General features: G+C 41.1%; 1 protein-coding gene and 1 long non-coding RNA gene across 7 annotated transcripts in view; both read left to right on the top strand.

Moving 5' to 3' along the window:
• The first annotated feature begins 3,716 nt into the window (after positions 1-3,716).
• LOC144888265 (uncharacterized) lies at positions 3,717-6,988 on the top strand. The gene is made up of 2 exons (XR_013620884.1): positions 3,717-5,459; positions 5,790-6,988. It is a non-coding gene; the product is annotated as an uncharacterized LOC144888265 (long non-coding RNA).
• A 5,825-nt stretch (positions 6,989-12,813) lies between these two features.
• The window catches only part of LOC137436828 (kinesin light chain 1), a 93,866-nt gene continuing 87,305 nt past the window's right edge, over positions 12,814-19,374 (top strand). For 2 of the 6 annotated variants that reach the window (XM_068130975.2, XM_068130976.2), the window contains exons 1-3: positions 13,097-13,199; positions 16,599-16,845; positions 18,418-18,651. In XM_068130975.2, the coding sequence (XP_067987076.1) occupies positions 16,609-16,845; positions 18,418-18,651 (471 nt within the window). In that variant the 5' untranslated portion in view covers positions 13,097-13,199; positions 16,599-16,608. The other 4 variants (XM_068130972.2, XM_068130973.2, XM_078787165.1 and 1 more) reach the window with 4 other exon arrangements.

The following is a 19,374-nucleotide window of genomic DNA, read 5'->3' as shown; positions in this document are numbered from 1 at the left end:
ATTTTCCATTCTATCCTGACAAGTGCCCCAGTTCCTGCTGATGAGAAACATCCCCATAACATGATGCTGCCACCACCATGCTTCACAATAGGGTTGGTGTTCTTTGGGTTATGTGCTGTGTTGGGTTTGTACCAAACATTACATTGTATTTCGACCAAAAAGTTCCATCTTGGTTTCGTCAAACCCAAAAACTTTTTGTCACATGGCTTCAGAATCTTCAGTGATTTTTTTTTTTTGCATACCTCAAACAGGACTCTATGTGGGCTTTTTTGAGTAATGGCTTCCTTCTTGCCACCCTATCATACAGGCCAGACTTGTGGAGTGCTTGGGATATTGTTATCACATGCACACAGTGACCAGTCTTTGCCATAAAGATCTGTAGCTCTTTCAAAGTTGCCATTGGCCTCTTGGTGGCCTCTCTGATCAGTCTCCACTTTGCTTGGCCATCCAGTTTGGAGGGACGGTCTCATCTCAGCATGGTCTTGGTGGTACCATATGCCTTCCACTTCTTAATGATTGTCTTGACTCTGCTCCAAGGTATATTCAAGGCCTTTGAAATATTTTTATACCCATCCCCTGATCTGTGCCTTTCCACAACATTATCCCGGAGATCTTTTGAAAGCTCATTGGTGCTCATGGTTGAGTCTTTGCTGTGAAATGCACTACCCAGCGGAGGAAGCCTACAGGAACAGCTGATTTTATTCTGAAGTAATCAGAATCAGAATTTAACACAGGTGGATGCCAATTAACTTGGTGTGTGATTTTGAAGATGATTGGTTACACCTGAGCTGGTTTACAATTGCTAATATAAGGGGGGTGGACATTGTGCAAACAAGATATTCTAGTTTTGTATATTTAATTAATTTTCTGACATCTTACTATAATTCACCAAATGTCCGTCTGTCCGTCTGTCCGTCTGTTCCCAGGTACCGCAAAAACGGCTGAACCGATCACAACGAAATTTTGGGTGGGTAATCCTGTGACCCCCTGGAGTGAAATAGGCTATATTGTTTTTCCAATTTTCCAGTTTTTCCAAACACTCTGGAATAATATTTACCGATATGAACAGTGATGTGGCTTTTAATGAAATTCTACAAATACTGTTTAGATTTTGATGATTTGCGTGTGATATGATTTAACGTATGTTTATATAAATCGTTTAAAATAACAAAAGCCTTCAATTTCTGATATTTTGCCTTTTCATTTGGGCCTCCCAACTGAAGTCCCGCCCATAGGGCGGGTACCGTTGCTAGTTTGTAGAATTGGTTTTTCACTTGGAAGTTGTGGGTTACGATGCGTAAATAAAGGTGGAAAAAGTCAGATTTAATGCAATTATTTAATTCACAGCTATAAAAGGTGATAACTTTGAAAGGGGGTGTAGACTTTCTATCGGCACTGTGTATGTATATATATATACTGTATATATATATATATATATACATATATATATATATATATATATATATATATATATATATACATACACACACACACACACACACACACACACACACACACACACACACACACACACACACACACACACGTGTTGAAAAGTAATGCCTTCTGTTCCTTCTCTCCAAAACAGGTAAAAACATTCAAATGAAACAACGATACTAACATCGATCTTTATTCTACCATGGTGCATATTTTTATATCAACATAATCAACACTGCGTTCCACCCATTTTATGGCGTTTGATGCTCGATCGCTCAAAGTGCCGTTATTTCATGTTTTTACATCAATATTTGATTAAGAATTGAGATTTTGCGTGTGAAAATAATATACTGGTATGTGAGAAATAGCAGGAACTCCACACTACGGGTAGGGTGTCTCATTTGTACAAAATATATAACCGGAGGAAATTAAAGCTTCAGGACGAGCTTTATTGGCGAGAAGCTTCCGGCCAACTAGGCCTTCTTCTTGGTATATATATATATTTGTGACGGTTGATATAGTTGATATCAACAGGACGTTGATTGAGTTAATGGGTTGACGTTGATCAAGGGTTAAAGGTTATACCTGTTTGCCGATGTAGATGGGCACTGGCCTTCACCAGCAAGACTAGTTATTCATTCTATATGTATAACATTTCTGTGTGTAATGCAGCCATAAGTAAATGCTTGCTGTAGGCTTTTAACAAATATACTGTTGGTAAATGTGAAAACGTTCAAAAGTAAGTTCAATCTTGACTTGTGATAAATACTTGGAGCACATTTGGAAATTACGCACCTCAAATAAGCTCTCAGGAAGTTCCCTGCATACCTTGCATGGGGAAACCATAGCAATACTTGTGTATTTATGCCATCGATTCGCATCCAATCAGACCAAACCAGACGAGACAAAACCAAGCTGGACCGCACACTTCCTTTTACATGTTTAAGCATTCAAATGAGGTTACAAGCATGTAATTCGGCAATCCTGGAACGAACATTTGAACAAGCAAATAGAATGGCAAGTCGACATCCTTGAAGTGGGCATCTATTTATGATGTATGAGGTGGAGGTGGAGTCAAAAGGTTTCCCTTTTAGCCCCCAAAAACTTGACTTGTGTTTCCAGTGCCAAAAACTCATCGCTGGTAAAATGTGTGGCACCCTTCATTGTTTGGGCAAAAACTTTGACTTCCCCTCGTTTGTAAGCACGTCATAATTTTCTATGCTTCCCCACATACATGTCGTAAATAGATGGCCCATAAAAGGTGTTCCTGATTTCTAACAAACCACACAGGTATCTCTGCAAAACCAGGTACTTGGCCAGGTGTGAAGACATACTTTTTAAGCATGCCAATCAACATTCTCAGAGTACTGTTTTGCTGTATGATTGGTACATATGGATATGCCATCCTGCTAGATCTCTTTGGGTGGTGTAATGGGACATTGTGACTGGGCAGACCACAAAAGGACTTGACAAGTTGTGAAGAGGTATACTGTATATGGCGAAGATATAAACTTATATAAATGGCGTAATACATATATGTTGAACCCAGAGGATTCTGGTAGTACGATTATTTTGAAAAGAGATAGAAGTTTTTGAGAATAGTCTTCACACTGGTACTATTAAGACTTCACCGTCGAATTTTGCAACGCATTGTGGACTACCACGTGTTCTGCAATTTAATGTAGCACTCCATAATTAATAATTGTTTAAAAATTTGCTTATGCAGAACCATGCAAAGGCTTCCGCACAATATTGTCTCATGTACGAATGCATTGGTAGAGTACACTGTAACGTGGAAACGATCTGCCCGTAGATGGTATTTCGTAAATCTGATGTTGTTGGTCGCTATGGTCCTGTAGCACAACTCTTATTACAAAGCGCCCTCTTTAGCTAGCACCTTTGATCTGCTGTTTCGTAACTACTGTACCATATAGTTATTGTTACCATAGAATACACAATGGCTATATATTTACAACACGATGTCATATTTTTTATTGTTAAGAGCAGAGAACTACTTATAGGACTAAAGGCAACTGGTTGCACTTTGTGATGTACCTGTCACTCTTATTTATTGTATTAATGCTTGTTGGTGTACAAGATGATGGAGATTTGTTTAAGGTTTCCACTCTATGTATCTGTGTGCTGTTAGTACTTTACTGTTTGAAATATGTAGATCGTCAGATTAGATTTTTTTTTTTTTTACATCTGTAACCACCACGACTGCATTCACGATTACTTTGTCATGAAGCAATGGCAACGTGATCATAAACATTAATTTCATGGAACTTTCATGGTCGAGTTGATATGGGTACGCTTGATCTTGTTAAAAAGTGAATCTTAGGGAATTTTACGTTGTGCTCATAATTACGATGCTTTAAATCCTAATTTCAAATTACTTGTAACTAAAATCCTGAATCTCAAGCTTATTTACGTTGTCCATGTATTGACCAACACCGCTTGACGGCTGCCATATATTTAAATTTTCTGAATATGTACATGTAGTGATCCATATGTCTTCCTGCCCCAATGTACATATTTTCCAATTTTTTTTTACCCTAAAAAAGTTTATTCTATCGATTATGTATTGCAATGATGTGTTACTGTTTTTATTTACAACACAAATATGATAATAAGAATTTACAAGAGATGTAACCAAAACCGGCTCACAAGGTTACACACAAACAAAACTAGAGCAAAGTCGATAGCACGCAATTGCAAATCCCCATGCTTTGCAACGAAAACAAAGTTGAAAGATGGCAAAAAGTTCCACCAGAAATGACCCAATATCAAATTTTGTGTTAAATGTTTTTGCCGTTTTGACCCCTGTGAACCCAAGTCCCCACCCCTTGGGTCATGAATCTTGGAGGTGAAATACAAAAAAAATCGTTACATATTTAACATGTCCTCTAATGTCGATTGCATATGCAATGTTTCACTTAAAAGTGTGCCCCTAATTACATTTATTGGAATTTTACCTTTTCCAAATGGGGGCGGCGCCAAATGATACTGCCGTTGCACTTTTGTGCCATGTGGTGATCAAAACCACCAAGTTTGGTGAATTTCTGCACAACCGTTTAAGAGATGGTGTGGCAGACGGACGGAGGCAATTACAATATCCCATTTTCACCCGCCACCATCCCCCATTTTTTCCCCAAAAGGGTGGCGATACTTGCTTACCTATACGTAACACCACAATGCAAGATGTTACTTGCTATTTAACAAGTCGTATGGACAACCGTTATAAAGATGTAGTTATATAACATCTTTGGTCTCAGAATTATGCATATCTGTATCCACCATGTAAGTTTTCTGTGTCCTCTTCATCTGAAACGTATTGCATCCAAGTTGGTGTAAAACGAGTGGAAACGGGTAACTTTGTCATGAAAAATTCAAGATATGATACCAAACGTTTTATTTTATTTGTCGGTGTTTTTTTGTTTCAAACGAAGGTTTCAATAATTTTTACCATTTTCAGTTTGTGTTGATGTTTTATTGCTCAAGTTCCCCCCCCCCCCCCCCCCTTTCTACAACTGGAATTCGATCATATGTTGTTGTTGATTTTTTAAATTGTTTTTAAGAGGGTAAATTTTTTACTTGAACTGGACTAGGATTGCCACATCTGTACCACATCTTCATGTGTTGATGTGTTTGTTAAATATAAACGTTCTATGGATATGTCTTATAATTTAGCATTCATGTTTTAATGTTTTCATTAAAAAAAAGACATCGCACAACTCTATAAAACACCTGATTCAATATGCACTGTCTGTATACTAACCAGATCGTGAAGCAAGCAAGAAAAATCAGAGCAAAAGCAAAAAGAGGCTGAAATGTTTCAAATTCCTCTGGTTTATTAATTAATTAATTTTTAGAATGCCATATCTTCATTGTTTTAAAATGTTCTTTGAAAAATAGGTTTTTAAAATAATCCTTACAATGTCGAAAGGGAAGTATAACTCATCACTACCAAGAGACTCATGTACTAAGTCTACGTTTGATGTTTTCTCTTTTAAAGGACTTAAGTTTAACAATAAACCACCGTTTAGAGGCCATTTTTCCCCGCAAAGCGGGGGTTGGCCTTTTCGGGGACCGTGGTAGTTGTTGTTTTTCGGTCCCCTTTTTGAAGCAATGTTTTATGGCCGGATGCCCTTCCTGCCGCCAACCCTGTTAGTCACCTCTTGCGACACACAGCGAATTACCAGTGAACTGGTACTCAATTAGCCGACCTCGGAAGGATGACAGGCTGAGTCAACCCCCCTGGCATTAATTCGGCGATCGACCAGGATTCGAACCCAGGATCCTAGGATCCTAAGCCGGCACCCTAGCCGCTAGCCCAACACCAGGGATCTAAGTTTAACAATGAACCTCTAAAATTTAATGTATTGTTACATCCACAGGTATGAGTGGGACTCCTCTCCCCACTACCCCCCAACTCCCTTCTCCCCCATGTGAATATTTGTTCATAAAGGTAAACACCTTGTCTGGTCATGTACTTTGCAAATATATGTTTGTGACGTCAGACATTATTTATGGGGATGTCCAACAGGCCTGGTTTTCCCTCTATCCCCTTCTGATTTATAATTATTATTCCAGCCCCATCCTTATTTTTTGCAGCAAGTGCATGCCATATGGTACACCTGCTTCCGTTGACGAAGGGTGATGTGAAACTATTTGCGATGCGCGTGGGCAAACGCAGTGCCACTAATTTGAGAGCGCTGTGACACGGCCAGCACGATATGAAGCCGTGTGGCGAGTGGGAGTCAATCAGTTTAATTTCTGGAGATTGGTGCATGCACCAAGTTAGTTTAGGTAGAGGAAAGCAGCACCTGATACAGCCCTCACTTGCCTGCATTGGTGTCAGCTATGATTCGGCCAATCACCACTTGCCTATCCCAGGATCATGACCCATCACTGGGTGATCAATGAGCGCCATCCCCGTGCCCCCTTTTGCAAGTGACAGCGTTCATGATAGTTTTTGTTTTGCTGTCACCACTTTTCATTACCTAATACCTGTTCATCCCACTCATCCTGACTTGCTCCTTATTTGGCCATTGTATGGAGAACACTTCCAATTCAGAATCTGTTAAATGTGTAATTTGTGCTTCAGCAAGGGATAACGAGGCAACAGGTTTTAAGTTTTTAAGAAATCACAATCATTCAAACTTTCTGGTTTTAATTTCCTTCTTGTAATATCTTGTCTTACACGTCTTATTTGTATGCTTGTGATCTGTTCCAAAAAGAGCCAAAAATATTTAAAGATATAAAATGTCATGTCTTTGCGGGTATAATCTTCTTCGACTTTGTGCCTACCTTCTGAAATGTGTAGATTACCTCCTAATGTCAATGTTGTTTCCTCCCAACATCCCAGTCCAACCTGTCTAGCCAAACACTCATCCTCTAATATCCAAGCATATAAATACTGTATACACTTTGGACGTTACTGTGACCTGATGATGTAATTTGTCTAATTGTTATCTCTGCAGCAACTTTCATTCTGTGTGCAACTTTAAATGGCACTGATTTCAAAAGCAATATAATTTCCTTACCTGCTTTTAATGTGTTGCCTTTTTATTTATTTAAATGTACAGATCTATGCTCATGAAATAGTGGTACAACATAGTTTGACAGGTCAAACCAACAATGACACAGAAGGAGGTTGGTCACTCGATGAGTTTGAGCAGACATGCGGACAGGTAACCGAGTACTTTGTTGTCATGTGCTACTCAACCCCGTTTGAAAACCGTGCTACCCTGACATTGCATTTCCATGTAATTTAGCCATTTCGGTTTGACCTTCTGAATTTTATCCTGATCTTTTGCAAAAGCGTGCCGAAGTGCAATGGAACGCAACCTGGCCATTCAGGTGTTGAGTGGGTGTACACATACACAAGTAAAAAAACAAAAAAAAAACAGCGTATTTTGGCCTATGACAGACAATCCGAACTCTTTGGAATTTTTTTAAAGCATTGGGTAGGCAGAAGAGAAGATGCTGAAGAAATGACAAGTCCCAGTTGTGACTGATCTAAATGGTTTTAAGAGGGTGTCGAGACAGGACGGCTAAAAGATGCCTGTCACCAGTCGGTCCGTGATCAGCATAGATGGCAAGGCCAAACATCAAGATGAATTCTTAGTCTGGAGCAGTGGAGCATGTTCATGTCTGTCTCGCCACAGAGCATTGGCATGACTCGACGATAGTGACATCTAGTGTGTCAATATAACATCAGGTGACGCCTCTCCTATCAGTCTCTGTTCAAACTACAAAAACATAAAAGTAAGTTTTCTAAACATTCAACAGAAAATATTCTGTGTTCTTTCAACCACGCGGGATTCTTATGATTTATATGGTTTATTATGGAAGAATACAGTGGATGAGGAAGATGAGACACGATAAACAACGGACAGACCTGACAGTAAAAAGACACACAAATGGGGAAGAAGGGAACACGCAAGTTTATTTTAGAAAAATGAATAAACCTAAAACCCCACTAATGGCCCCGAAAATACCTCACCCAAAACCAGAACAAAGGGAAATACAACCGATGGCTTATGGCAGGCATGATGGAGGAGGTCAGAAAATGAAGAGTGGCAGCCCCATGCAGACTCCACTCCCTTGGAGACAGCTAGAGCTTAACTACTCATTGTACTTATGTGGGAGTCTGTCCACCTTTATCAAAATATGACAGACAACACTTGATAGATAAAGGATTATTTATTTTGTACGTATGGAGAGAAAAGTTTGTCCTCAGGCAAGCAGATCTCTAAATTCTACTCAAGACAGCATTTTAATTTATACTCAAATTGTCTAGGAGATAGGAAGGCAAAAGCAAAGTGAAATATAAGATAAGAACAGAAGAGTTGATGTAAGAGCCCTTGGCTCCACATTTGCACAAGGTCAAACCACAGACAAAACATCTTTTTGCCAGCTCAGCACAGAGAAGCAGTTCTGCTCAGAAACTGTGAAATGGCTCTCAGCCAACTCTATACAAACAAGCATATTTCCCTTGATCCAGCTCGACTATATCACATGATGCATTTACCCAACATGCTTTTCGGCCATGGCTGTCTCTGATTTGTCCAGAGATGATAATTATTCATTTTTACCCCGACACTTACTCTGCACAGATCCAACTGCGAGGATACCCGGGCTCAACTACTGACCCGTGCACACCCCTCCATTTTCACACCTTCTTACACTTTCCTTGAAACGCTTCCCTGTATGGTGAATCCCTGTCATTGGCCACCTGCTGCTTGTGGACAGAGTTGGGTGTTCCTCCCCTCTCCAAGGCTCCACAACTCATTCACCATCCTGGGCAGCCGTCCTTGTCCAAGACGGCCCGTTATGATGTTTCCATTATAAGCATGGTGCTTTTCTGGTGCCCTTGTCCTCAACCTGGCCTTACCTGAATAGAACGTCTAACACTTACAACTTACTCCAAACTTCTCGATGATTATGATCACCACCTCCACTGTGCTCATTTTACAATACAAACCTCTGATTGATCCCTGTCAAAAGTGTAAAGTAAGCCTACCTGATAAATGCGGTCCATGGAAACTTATCACGTGGACCCCTTCCCCCTTTCATAAGTGACTGATTTTAATCTATAGGTATTATTTTAATGAGTGATGATGAATTTAATCCATAGCTATTATTTTAACGAGTGACGATGATTTTAATCTATAGCTCTTATTTTAACGAGTGACGATGATTTTAATCTATAGCTATTATTTTAACGAGTGACGATTTTAATCTATAGGTATTATTTTAATGAGTGATGATGATTTTAATCTAAAGCTATTATTTTAATGAGTGATGATGATTTTAATTTATTGCTCTTATTTTAACGAGTGACGATGATTTTAATCTATAGCTTTTATTTTAATGAGTGACGATGATTTTAATCTATAGCTATTATTTTAACGAGTGACAATGATTTTAATCTATAGCTATTATTTAAACGAGTGACTATGATTTTATTCTGTAGATATTATTTTAATGAGTGACAATTTTAATCTATAGCTATTATTTTAACGAGTGATGATGATTTTAATCGATAGCTATTATTTTAACGAGTGATGATTTTAATCTATAGCTATTATTTATCGAGTGACTGATTTTATTCTGTAGATATTATTTTAATGAGTGATGATGACAATTTTAATCTATAGCTATTATTTATCGAGTGACTATGATTTTATTCTGTAGATATTATTTTAATGAGTGATGATGATTTTAATCTATAGGTATTATTTTAATGAGTGATGATGATTTTAATCTGCAACTTTAATGAGTGTCTATGATTTTAATCTATAGCTATTATTTTAACGAGTGACTATGATTTTAATCTATAGCTATTATTTATCGAGTGACTGATTTTATTCTGTAGATATTATTTTAATGAGTGATGATGACAATTTTAATCTATAGCTATTATTTTAACGAGTGACGATGATTTTAATCTACAGCTATTATTTTAATGAGTGATGATGATTTTAATCTATAGCTATTATTTATCGAGTGACTATGATTTTATTCTGTAGATATTATTTTAATGAGTGATGATGATTTTAATCTATAGGTATTATTTTAATGAGTGATGATGATTTTAATCTGCAACTTTAATGAGTGTCTATGATTTTAATCTATAGCTATTATTTTAACGAGTGACTATGATTTTAATCTGTAACTATTATTTTAACGAGTGACTGTGATGTTATTCTGTATATATTATTTTAACGAGTGACTATGATTTTATTCTGTAGATATTATTTTAACGAGTGACTATGATTTTAATCTATAGCTATTATTTTAACGAGTGACTATGATTTTAATCTATAGCTATTATTTTAACGAGTGACGATGATTTTAATCTGTAACTATTGTTTTAACGAGTGACTGATTTTATTCTGCAGATATTATTTTAACGAGTGACAATGATTTTAATCTATAGCTATTATTTTAACCAGTGACTGTGATTTTATTCTGTAGATATTATTTTAATGAGTGACGGTGATTTTAATCTATAGCTATTATTTTAACGAATGACGATGATTTTATTCTGTAGATATTATTTTATCGAGTGACGATTTTAATCTTTAGTTATTATTTTATCGAGTGACTGTGATTTTATTCTGTAGATATTATTTTAATGAGTGACGATGATTTTAATCTATAGCTATTATTTTAACGAATGACGATGATTTTATTCTGTAGATATTATTTTAATGAGTGACGATGATTTTAATCTATAGCTATTATTTTAACGAATGACTATGATTTTATTCTGTAGATATTATTTTAACGAGTGACTATGATTTTATTCTGTAGATATTATTTTAAGGAGTGACGATGATTTTAATCTATAGCTATTATTTTAACGAGTGACGATGATTTTAATCTTTAGCTATTATTTTAACGAGTGACTATGATTTTATTCTGTAGATATTATTTTAACGAGTGACGATTTTAATCTATAGCTATTATTTATCGAGTGACTATGATTTTATTCTGCAGATATTATTTTAATGAGTGACAATTTTAATCTATAGCTATTATTTTAACGAGTGACGATGATTTTAATCTATAGCTATTATTTTAACAAGTGACGATGATTTTAATCTATAGCTATTATTTATCGAGTGACTATGATTTTATTCTGTAGATATTATTTTAATGAGTGATGATGATTTTAATCTATAGCTATTATTTATCGAGTGTCTATGATTTTATTCTGTAGATATTATTTTAATGAGTGATGATGATTTTAATCTATAGCTATTATTTTAACAAGTGATGATGATTTTAATCTATAGCTATTATTTATCGAGTGACTATGATTTTATTCTGTAGATATTATTTTAACGAGTGATGATGATTTTAATCTATAGCTATTATTTATCGAGTGACTATGATTTTATTCTGTAGATATTATTTTCATGAGTGATGATGATTTTAATCTATAGCTATTATTTTAACGAGTGACGATGATTTTAATCTATAGGTATTATTTTAATGAGTGATGATGATTTTAATCTGCAACTATTATTTTAATGAGTGACTATGATTTTAATCTATAGCTATTATTTTAATGAGTGATGATGATTTTAATGTATAGCTATTGTTTATCGAGTGACTATGATTTTATTCTGTAGATATTATTTTAACGAGTGACAATGATTTTAATCTATAGCTATTATTTTAACGAGTGACTATGATTTTATTCTGTAGATATTATTTTAATGAGTGACAATGATTTTAATCTATAGCTATTATTTTAACGAGTGACTATGATTTTATTCTGTAGATATTATTTTAACGAGTGACAATGATTTTAATCTATAGCTATTATTTTAACGAGTGACTGATTTTATTCTGTAGATATTATTTTAACGAGTGACAATGATTTTAATCTATAGCTATTATTTTAACGAGTGACTATGATTTTATTCTGCAGATATTATTTTAACGAGTGACAATGATTTTAATCTATAGCTATTATTTTAACGAGTGACTATGATTTTATTCTGTAGATATTATTTTAATGAGTGCCGATGATTTTAATCTATAGCTATTATTTTAACGAATGACTATGATTTTATTCTGTAGATATTATTTTAATGAGTGACGATGATTTTATTCTGTAGATATTATTTTAATGAGTGACGATGATTTTAATCTGAAGATATTATTTTAATGAGTGACTGATTTTAATCTATAGCTATTATTTGAACGAGTGACGATGATTTTAATCTATAATTTAATGTCCACCTATAAAATATAATTTAATGTCCACCTATAATTTAATCATTTTTATCTGTGGCTCTAATTTTAACATGATTATGATTTTAATGTGTAGCTGTAAGTTTTACGTGAGTATGATTTAAATCTGTAGTTATTATTTTAACATGTGTCTTTGATTTTATGATATTATGTAACAATGATGATGATGACTTTGCTTTTAATGAGTGGTCATCGTCCTATATGCAATAAGGTGTGTGTGTGTGTGTGTGTGTGTGTGTGTGTGTGTGTGTGTGTGTGTGTGTGTGTGTGTGTGTGTGTGTGTGTGTGTGTGTGTGTGTGTGTGTGTGTGTGTATAAGAGAGAGATAGAATTGTGAGGAACGGAAATGAAAAAACGAGGTGTGGGTGTGTGTGTGTACACGTCTAAGTAGAAAAAAAACATCCCTGGGCCAATGTCCACCAAATTTTACATGCGTGCTGGCTTCGCAGAGGGAACGTGTGTTACTTGTGATTTTATGTGTATGCGGTTGCGCCTTGTACTGTATTCCCTATTCCCATCCCTCCCTTTAACCTGCCTGAAGTTGGGTGGCGCTTTGTTTTTCAAGTGTCGCCCTGTTAATAATGTTTGCACCTCTACCCCCAATGTACGGTCGTCTACCGTCTTGTATTTATGTGCAGGTTTCGCACGACGATGAAAACTTCCGCATTACGAGCACAGTGCGATTGCGCCGCTCTCACCAGGGTTTGACGGACATTTGGTGAAAACGCATTGCAACAAACGTTCATTATAACTTATGCTTTTATTAAAACGTACAAGGAAACGGCTGATCGTCGAGGAAATGCCCTCTGGTGCGTGATGAGGAAGACGTCGCTCCGGTTCCTTGCCTCGTAGCTCGTAGCAATTGAAGGTGGCAGAACGCCCTTGGAGCGGCAGTCCGTCGGCGAGCGCCCGCAAGGCAACGGGGCCGAACGTCGCCCTCCGGGCGGGTGTGGCAGGTGAGTCAGACTGGCGGCGCCATCTTTTCAGGTGAGCTCCGTGGTACGTCGGTCTCGGCTTTGAGGGTTGTGAGATTCGAACCGAGTGGCTGCAATGGAAGCGCCAGTTTGGCTCGCCGAGTCCCTTCAGCACTCTGGAATCTCGGTCTCGCCTTGTTTTTTTCCTGCCGGTGTCTGTGTTTGTATTGCTATTGGTTTCACTTTTAGTTGATTTTTTTTGTAGACGCAACTTGTTCAACGTTGATTCTTCAGTTTTAATCAGAACAAGATGAGACGTTTGATTAAAGGGAAGGACGTATTTTGGGAACTGTTTGGAAACAGAATTTGGGAACCCCAGCAGGCACTAGAAGTAAAAGGCCCCCCCTCCTCCATGCGCTATCTCTAACCCCCCTCTGCACGCTACATCTACCCCTCCCCCTGCGCACGCCACAACTACCCCCCCTTCCGCACCCTACGTGTACCCCCCCTCCGCACGCTACGTGTACCCCCCCTCCGCACGCTACGTGTATCCCCCTCCGCACGCCACGTGTACCCCCTTCCGCACCCTACATCTACCCCCCCCTTCCGCACCCTACGTCTACCCCCCTTCGCACACTACGTCTACCCCCCTTCGCACACTACGTCTACCCCCCTCCGCACGCTACGTGTACCCCCCTCCGCACGCGACGTGTACCCCCCTCCGCACGCTACGTGTACCCCCTTCCGCACCCTACATCTACTCCCCTCCGCACCCTACATCTACTCCCCTCCGCACGCTACGTGTACCCCCTTCCGCACCCTACATCTACCCCCCCCCTTCCGCACCCTACGTGTACCCCCCTCCGCACACTACGTCTACCCCCCTTCGCACACTACGTCTACCCCCCTTCCGCACCCTACGTGTACCCCCCCTCCGCACGCTACGTGTACCCCCCCTCCGCACGCTACGTGTATCCCCCTCCGCACGCCACGTGTACCCCCTTCCGCACCCTACATCTACCCCCCCCCCTTCCGCACCCTACGTCTACCCCCCTTCGCACACTACGTCTACCCCCCTTCGCACACTACGTCTACCCCCCTCCGCACGCTACGTGTACCCCCCTCCGCACGCGACGTGTACCCCCCTCCGCACGCTACGTGTACCCCCTTCCGCACCCTACATCTACTCCCCTCCGCACGCTACGTGTACCCCCTTCCGCACCCTACATCTACCCCCCCCCTTCCGCACCCTACGTGTACCCCCCTCCGCACACCACGTCTACCCCCCTTCGCACACTACGTCTACCCCCCTCCGCACGCTACGTGTACCCCCTTCCGCACCCTACATCTACCCCCCCCCTTCCGCACCCTACGTGTACCCCCCTCCGCACACTACGTCTACCCCGCTTCGCATGCTACATCTAGGCTACCTTCCTTCGCACGCTACGGCTACCCCCCTTCGCACCCTACGTGTACCCCACTTCGCACGCTACGGCTACCCCCCTTCGCACGCTACGGCTACCCCCCTTCGCAGCCTACGTGTACCCCCCTTTGCACGCTACGTCTACCCCCCTTCGCACGCTACGTCTACCCCCCTTCGCACGCTACGTCTACCTCTCTTTGCACGCTACGTCTACCCCTCTTTGCACGCTACGTCTACCCCTCTTTGCACCCTACGTCTACCCCTCTTTGCACGCTACGTCTACCTCCCTTTGCACGCTACGTCTAGCCCCTTGCGCACGCTACATATACCCCCCTTTGCACGCTACTTCTACCTCCCTTTGCACGCTACGTCTACCTCCCTTTGCACGCTACGTCTACCTCCCTTTGCACGCTACGTCTACCTCCCTTTGCACGCTACGTCTACCTCCCTTTGCACGCTACGTCTAGCCCCTTGCGCACGCTACATATACCCCCCTTTGCACGCTACTTCTACCCCCCTTCGCACGCTACATCTACCCCCCTTTGCACGCTACGTCTAGCCCTCTTTGCACGCTACGTCTAGCCCCTTGCGCACGCTACATATACCCCCCTTTGCACGCTACATATACCCCCCTTTGCACGCTACATATACCCCCCTTTGCACGCTATGTCTACCTCCCTTTGCACGCTACGTCTAGCCACTTGCGCACGCTACATATACCCCCCTTTGCACGCTACTTCTACCTCCCTTTGCACGCTACGTCTAGCCCCTTGCGCACGCTACATATACCCCCCTTTGCACGCTACTTCTACCCCCCTTCGCATGCTTCTACCCCCCTTCGCACGCTACATCTACCCCCCTTTGCACGCTACGTCTACCCCTCTTTGCACGCTACGTCTACCCCTCTTTGCACGCTACGTCTACCCCTCTTTGCACGCTACGTCTACCCCTCTTTGCAAGCTACGTCTACCCCTCTTTGCACGCTACGTCTACCCCCCTTTGCACGCTACGTCTACCACCCTTCCGCACACTAACCCTCACCCCCCCCCCCCCCCACCCCCTCCCTGCGCTGTCTATCCTCTCCCCACGTTAAAGTCTACCATCCCCCCCCTGCACCAAGTCTACCACGCCCCCCCCCTTCCCCTGCTCCGCCAAGTCTACCCTCCCCGCTGCGCTGTCTAAGTCTCCCCCACCTCTTCCCTCCCTCCCCAGCGCTAAGTCACTACCATCCCCAATTGCCCCGGTACGTTGCTATGATTCCCCTTCCCCTCGCTGGTCGTTGCTGTGTATCTGTCACCTTGGTGTTTCACATATTGGCTGAGCCATCAATGTATGCGCCGTCCCTATGATGGACCTAACATTGGGTGTCCCTTCTGCTAGTATTAGTTGATGTATTCCCACGTTGTCAGTCACAAAGTGGAGGCGAGCTATCACCGGCACCATGAACAAACTATAAATTCCTGCAATCTCAATCGAGTATTCTGCCTGATTAATTATTAGTGGTGAACTGTGCAGGATTATAACCCTTGCCTTGACCCCTGGAGGATGTTTCCGTTGAACCAGTGTGCATACGTCTTATTGGTGGGTTGACAAATGTTTTTCTCTGTATAATCGCAATAAAATCTTCCTCAATGCCCATTGGAGTCGTTGAGGATTCATTATTTTTTTGCCTCTGCCCCCGAAAGTGGAAGGAGGCATTATTTGTTTGTCTTTTCAGTTCTTCTGTATGTGCAACTTGTGCTCAGAAAGGGTTTAATTATTGTCTTTTTGGATTTCTTTTTCCGCCCTTAAGTCGCCATACAGTCTTACACGCGTGATACACGGTTTGTGTAACAGAAATTCTTCGTCTGTTTTACACCCGAGCATGTTTGCTTGCTTTTGTACTCATTTTTGTTTGTCTTTATTTAATTGCTGTTTATTAATGCATTTCACCAAATTCCCCAAATAATTTTAAACCTGAATTCTCACCTTTCATTGTCACTAAGGATAGTCGACCCTTTTCCGATTTTATTCCCCTAATGTTCACATTCAATGTTTTTCCTTCCCTAGTATCTCAGCAATGTCTGCAAACGACCCGCTGATGGAGAAGATGAACCAGGACGAGATTATGGCTACAACGAGGCAGGTCGTGCAGGGCCTGGATGCCCTCAAGAATGATTACCGTTCAGTCCTCCAGAACCTCAATGAGACCTTACGAGTCATCGACCATCCAGAGGATCAGCGTATTGTTCAAGAGAAGAGTTCCATTGTTGGACGCTCGCTTGAAATGATAGAGCTTGGACTTGGAGAAGCGCAGGTAAGGGACTTTTGGTATCACTTTTCAATCGTGCGGTTAGTCCCTATTATTGGGCCATCTCGTCCAGTGAGGCGGCTCCTTGGAAAAGCGTTCCACCCTAAACCAGGGCTCTCTGCAGCTTACTACACCTTCCTCGCCTACAGTTCTTACCCAAACAGCCCAGACATTGTCCATTATGAGTGCCTTTGGTGTTGAACGCCACAAGTCCCCCACCTATTCTCGCCTGTATAGGAGATTCTGCTCTATAAAAGATGGTCAATGCCCCTCATTACACGTAGTATGTTTGACTTGTCTCTGACATATGCATAATACAGCAATAAATATAACCTACCCAAACACACTTACCAAGCTTAAGCCTCAACACATTATATCTATTGATCCCCCCTTCCATGCACCAATATGTATGTAAATTTGAAATCACCTAGACGTTTTGCTTTAGAATGTTTGAACTGGGGTTACAGGTTTTGGAGTGATTCCCATGTGCTAAAATTAGTGTACTTTGACCTTTAAACGCTTTTGGCTTCAGCTTTCGCTCAACTGGTTGGCTTGTTGATGAAAGCAAAATACCTGCTAACTTGGGATCCTTTGGTCACTCAAACCTTCCATAGCCATCCAATGGCAGTGCGCTGCATCCCACCTTTGCACAACTCTTCCCAATCTCACATTTGTTTCGCTGGTTTCTCAGTCATTCTGTCACTCTATATGAGAGTCCACAAACATAAATGACAGCTGGAGAACACCATTTTACTTGTTGCGGGATCCTCCGTTAATCGGCGATTGCAATCGTGATCGGAAAGCTGGGATATTTTCAGAGCAATTTGCTCGAACTTTTTTTTTTTTTAATGGACTGAAAATTAAAGGTGACACTGATATTTGTTTAATGCATGCTATAGTTTTGATTTGGTGTAGAATGAGCAAGGTAAAAAAGGACTGCATGATCCCTTGCAGAATATCTTTGACATAGTGGGCTGGATTTCTATGTGCTAGTCTGGGTTCAATTCCTGACCCGACAATAAACTGCGGCTTTGCAGACAGAGCATGAGGTCATAGAGTGTGCCATTCTTTGGAGGGAACATTAAGGCACCTACCCAAGCCTCAACTTCCCAACTTCATTGCAGCTTCGGATAACTTAGAACCACCTTTAGAGGCCATTTTTCCCTGCAGAGCAGGGGTTGGCCTTTTTCGGGCACCATGGTCCCCTTTTTGAAGCAATGTTTTTACGGCCGGATGCCTTTCCTGCCACCAACCCAGTTAGTCGACTCTTGCGACACACAGGGAAATACCAGTGAACTGGTACTCAATTTGCCGACCTCGGAAGGATGACAGGCTGAGTCAACCCCCCTGGCGTTAATTCAGCGATCGACCGGGATTCGAACCCAGGATCCTAGGATCCCAAGCCGGCACCCTAACCACTAAGCCAACACCAGGCTGAGCTTAGGATAACTTAATGAAACGTTTTTTGTTGTTGTTGCTTTTGCAATACATGAAACTTGTATTGCTTTTGTGATGGGACCCATGAACATATGTTTGCTTATGCTCAGCTATGCTTCATGAGAAAATCGTGGCTTGCAGGTGATGCTGGCACTTACGAACCACTTGAATGCAGTGGAATCGGAGAAGCAGAAACAGCGGGCACAGGTTCGACGCCTAGGCCAAGAAAACAGTTGGCTGCGGGAGGAGCTGGCTGGGACGCAGCAAAAACTGCAACGTAGTGAACAGCAAGTTGCACAGCTGGAGGAGGAGAAGAAGCATCTAGAGTTCATGAACAACCTGATGAAACTGAATGATGATCAAGCTTCTCCCACAGTGAGTGTTTTTGGTTGCTCTGGGTTTGAGAAGCACTGCACTTTTTGTGACCCATGTACAGTTTGACTGCAGAAACATGTTTTTTTGTTGTTTTTGCAAAAACATTTTTTAAATCTGCACAAACATTTTGCCTGCAGAAAGTAGCAACCATGACTGCAGAAAGTTGTGACTGCTTTAAAAACTAGAACGGCACTTGGTAGCACGCATACCTCCACCAGGCTGAACAGTTTATGTTTTGTATCCCACTGATAGCCCGGATCTGGAATTGGATCTGAAACAAAATCTAATCGGCTTGTTCTTGTCACCGAACCAACTCATCCCCCAAGTTTTGTCTGGACTCGGAACTTTTTTAAACATCATGTTATATATCGCTTTTTGCCCTATCTCTCAATGGTGAAGAATCACTTGATAAATTAAATAATTATCGTATACAGCAACAACATGCATTTTAAGGCCATTTTCCCTGCTAGAGCGGGGGTTAGCCTTGCGGTCCCCATGACAATCTTCTCCATTTTGCCCTATTTTCTGCATCTCCCCTTGCTAACCCCCTTGCCCGCATTTCTTCTTCCACCATCTTTAGCCAAGTCTTTCTCGGTCTTCCCCGTCCTCTACTTCCTTCTACATTCATTTCCATCACTCTTCTCAACCAGTCACTTTCATCCTTCCTCAACACATGACCAAACCATCTCAACCTGTTCCTCTTCACAGCATCAATCACAGGCT

This window comes from Myxine glutinosa, chromosome 11, assembly GCF_964187855.1.
Source record: "Myxine glutinosa chromosome 11, kmMyxGlut1.1, whole genome shotgun sequence".
Classification (NCBI taxonomy): domain Eukaryota; kingdom Metazoa; phylum Chordata; class Myxini; order Myxiniformes; family Myxinidae; genus Myxine; species Myxine glutinosa.
The sequence above is the reverse complement of the archived record's forward strand: the minus strand, read 5'-3'. Positions and strand labels throughout refer to the sequence as shown.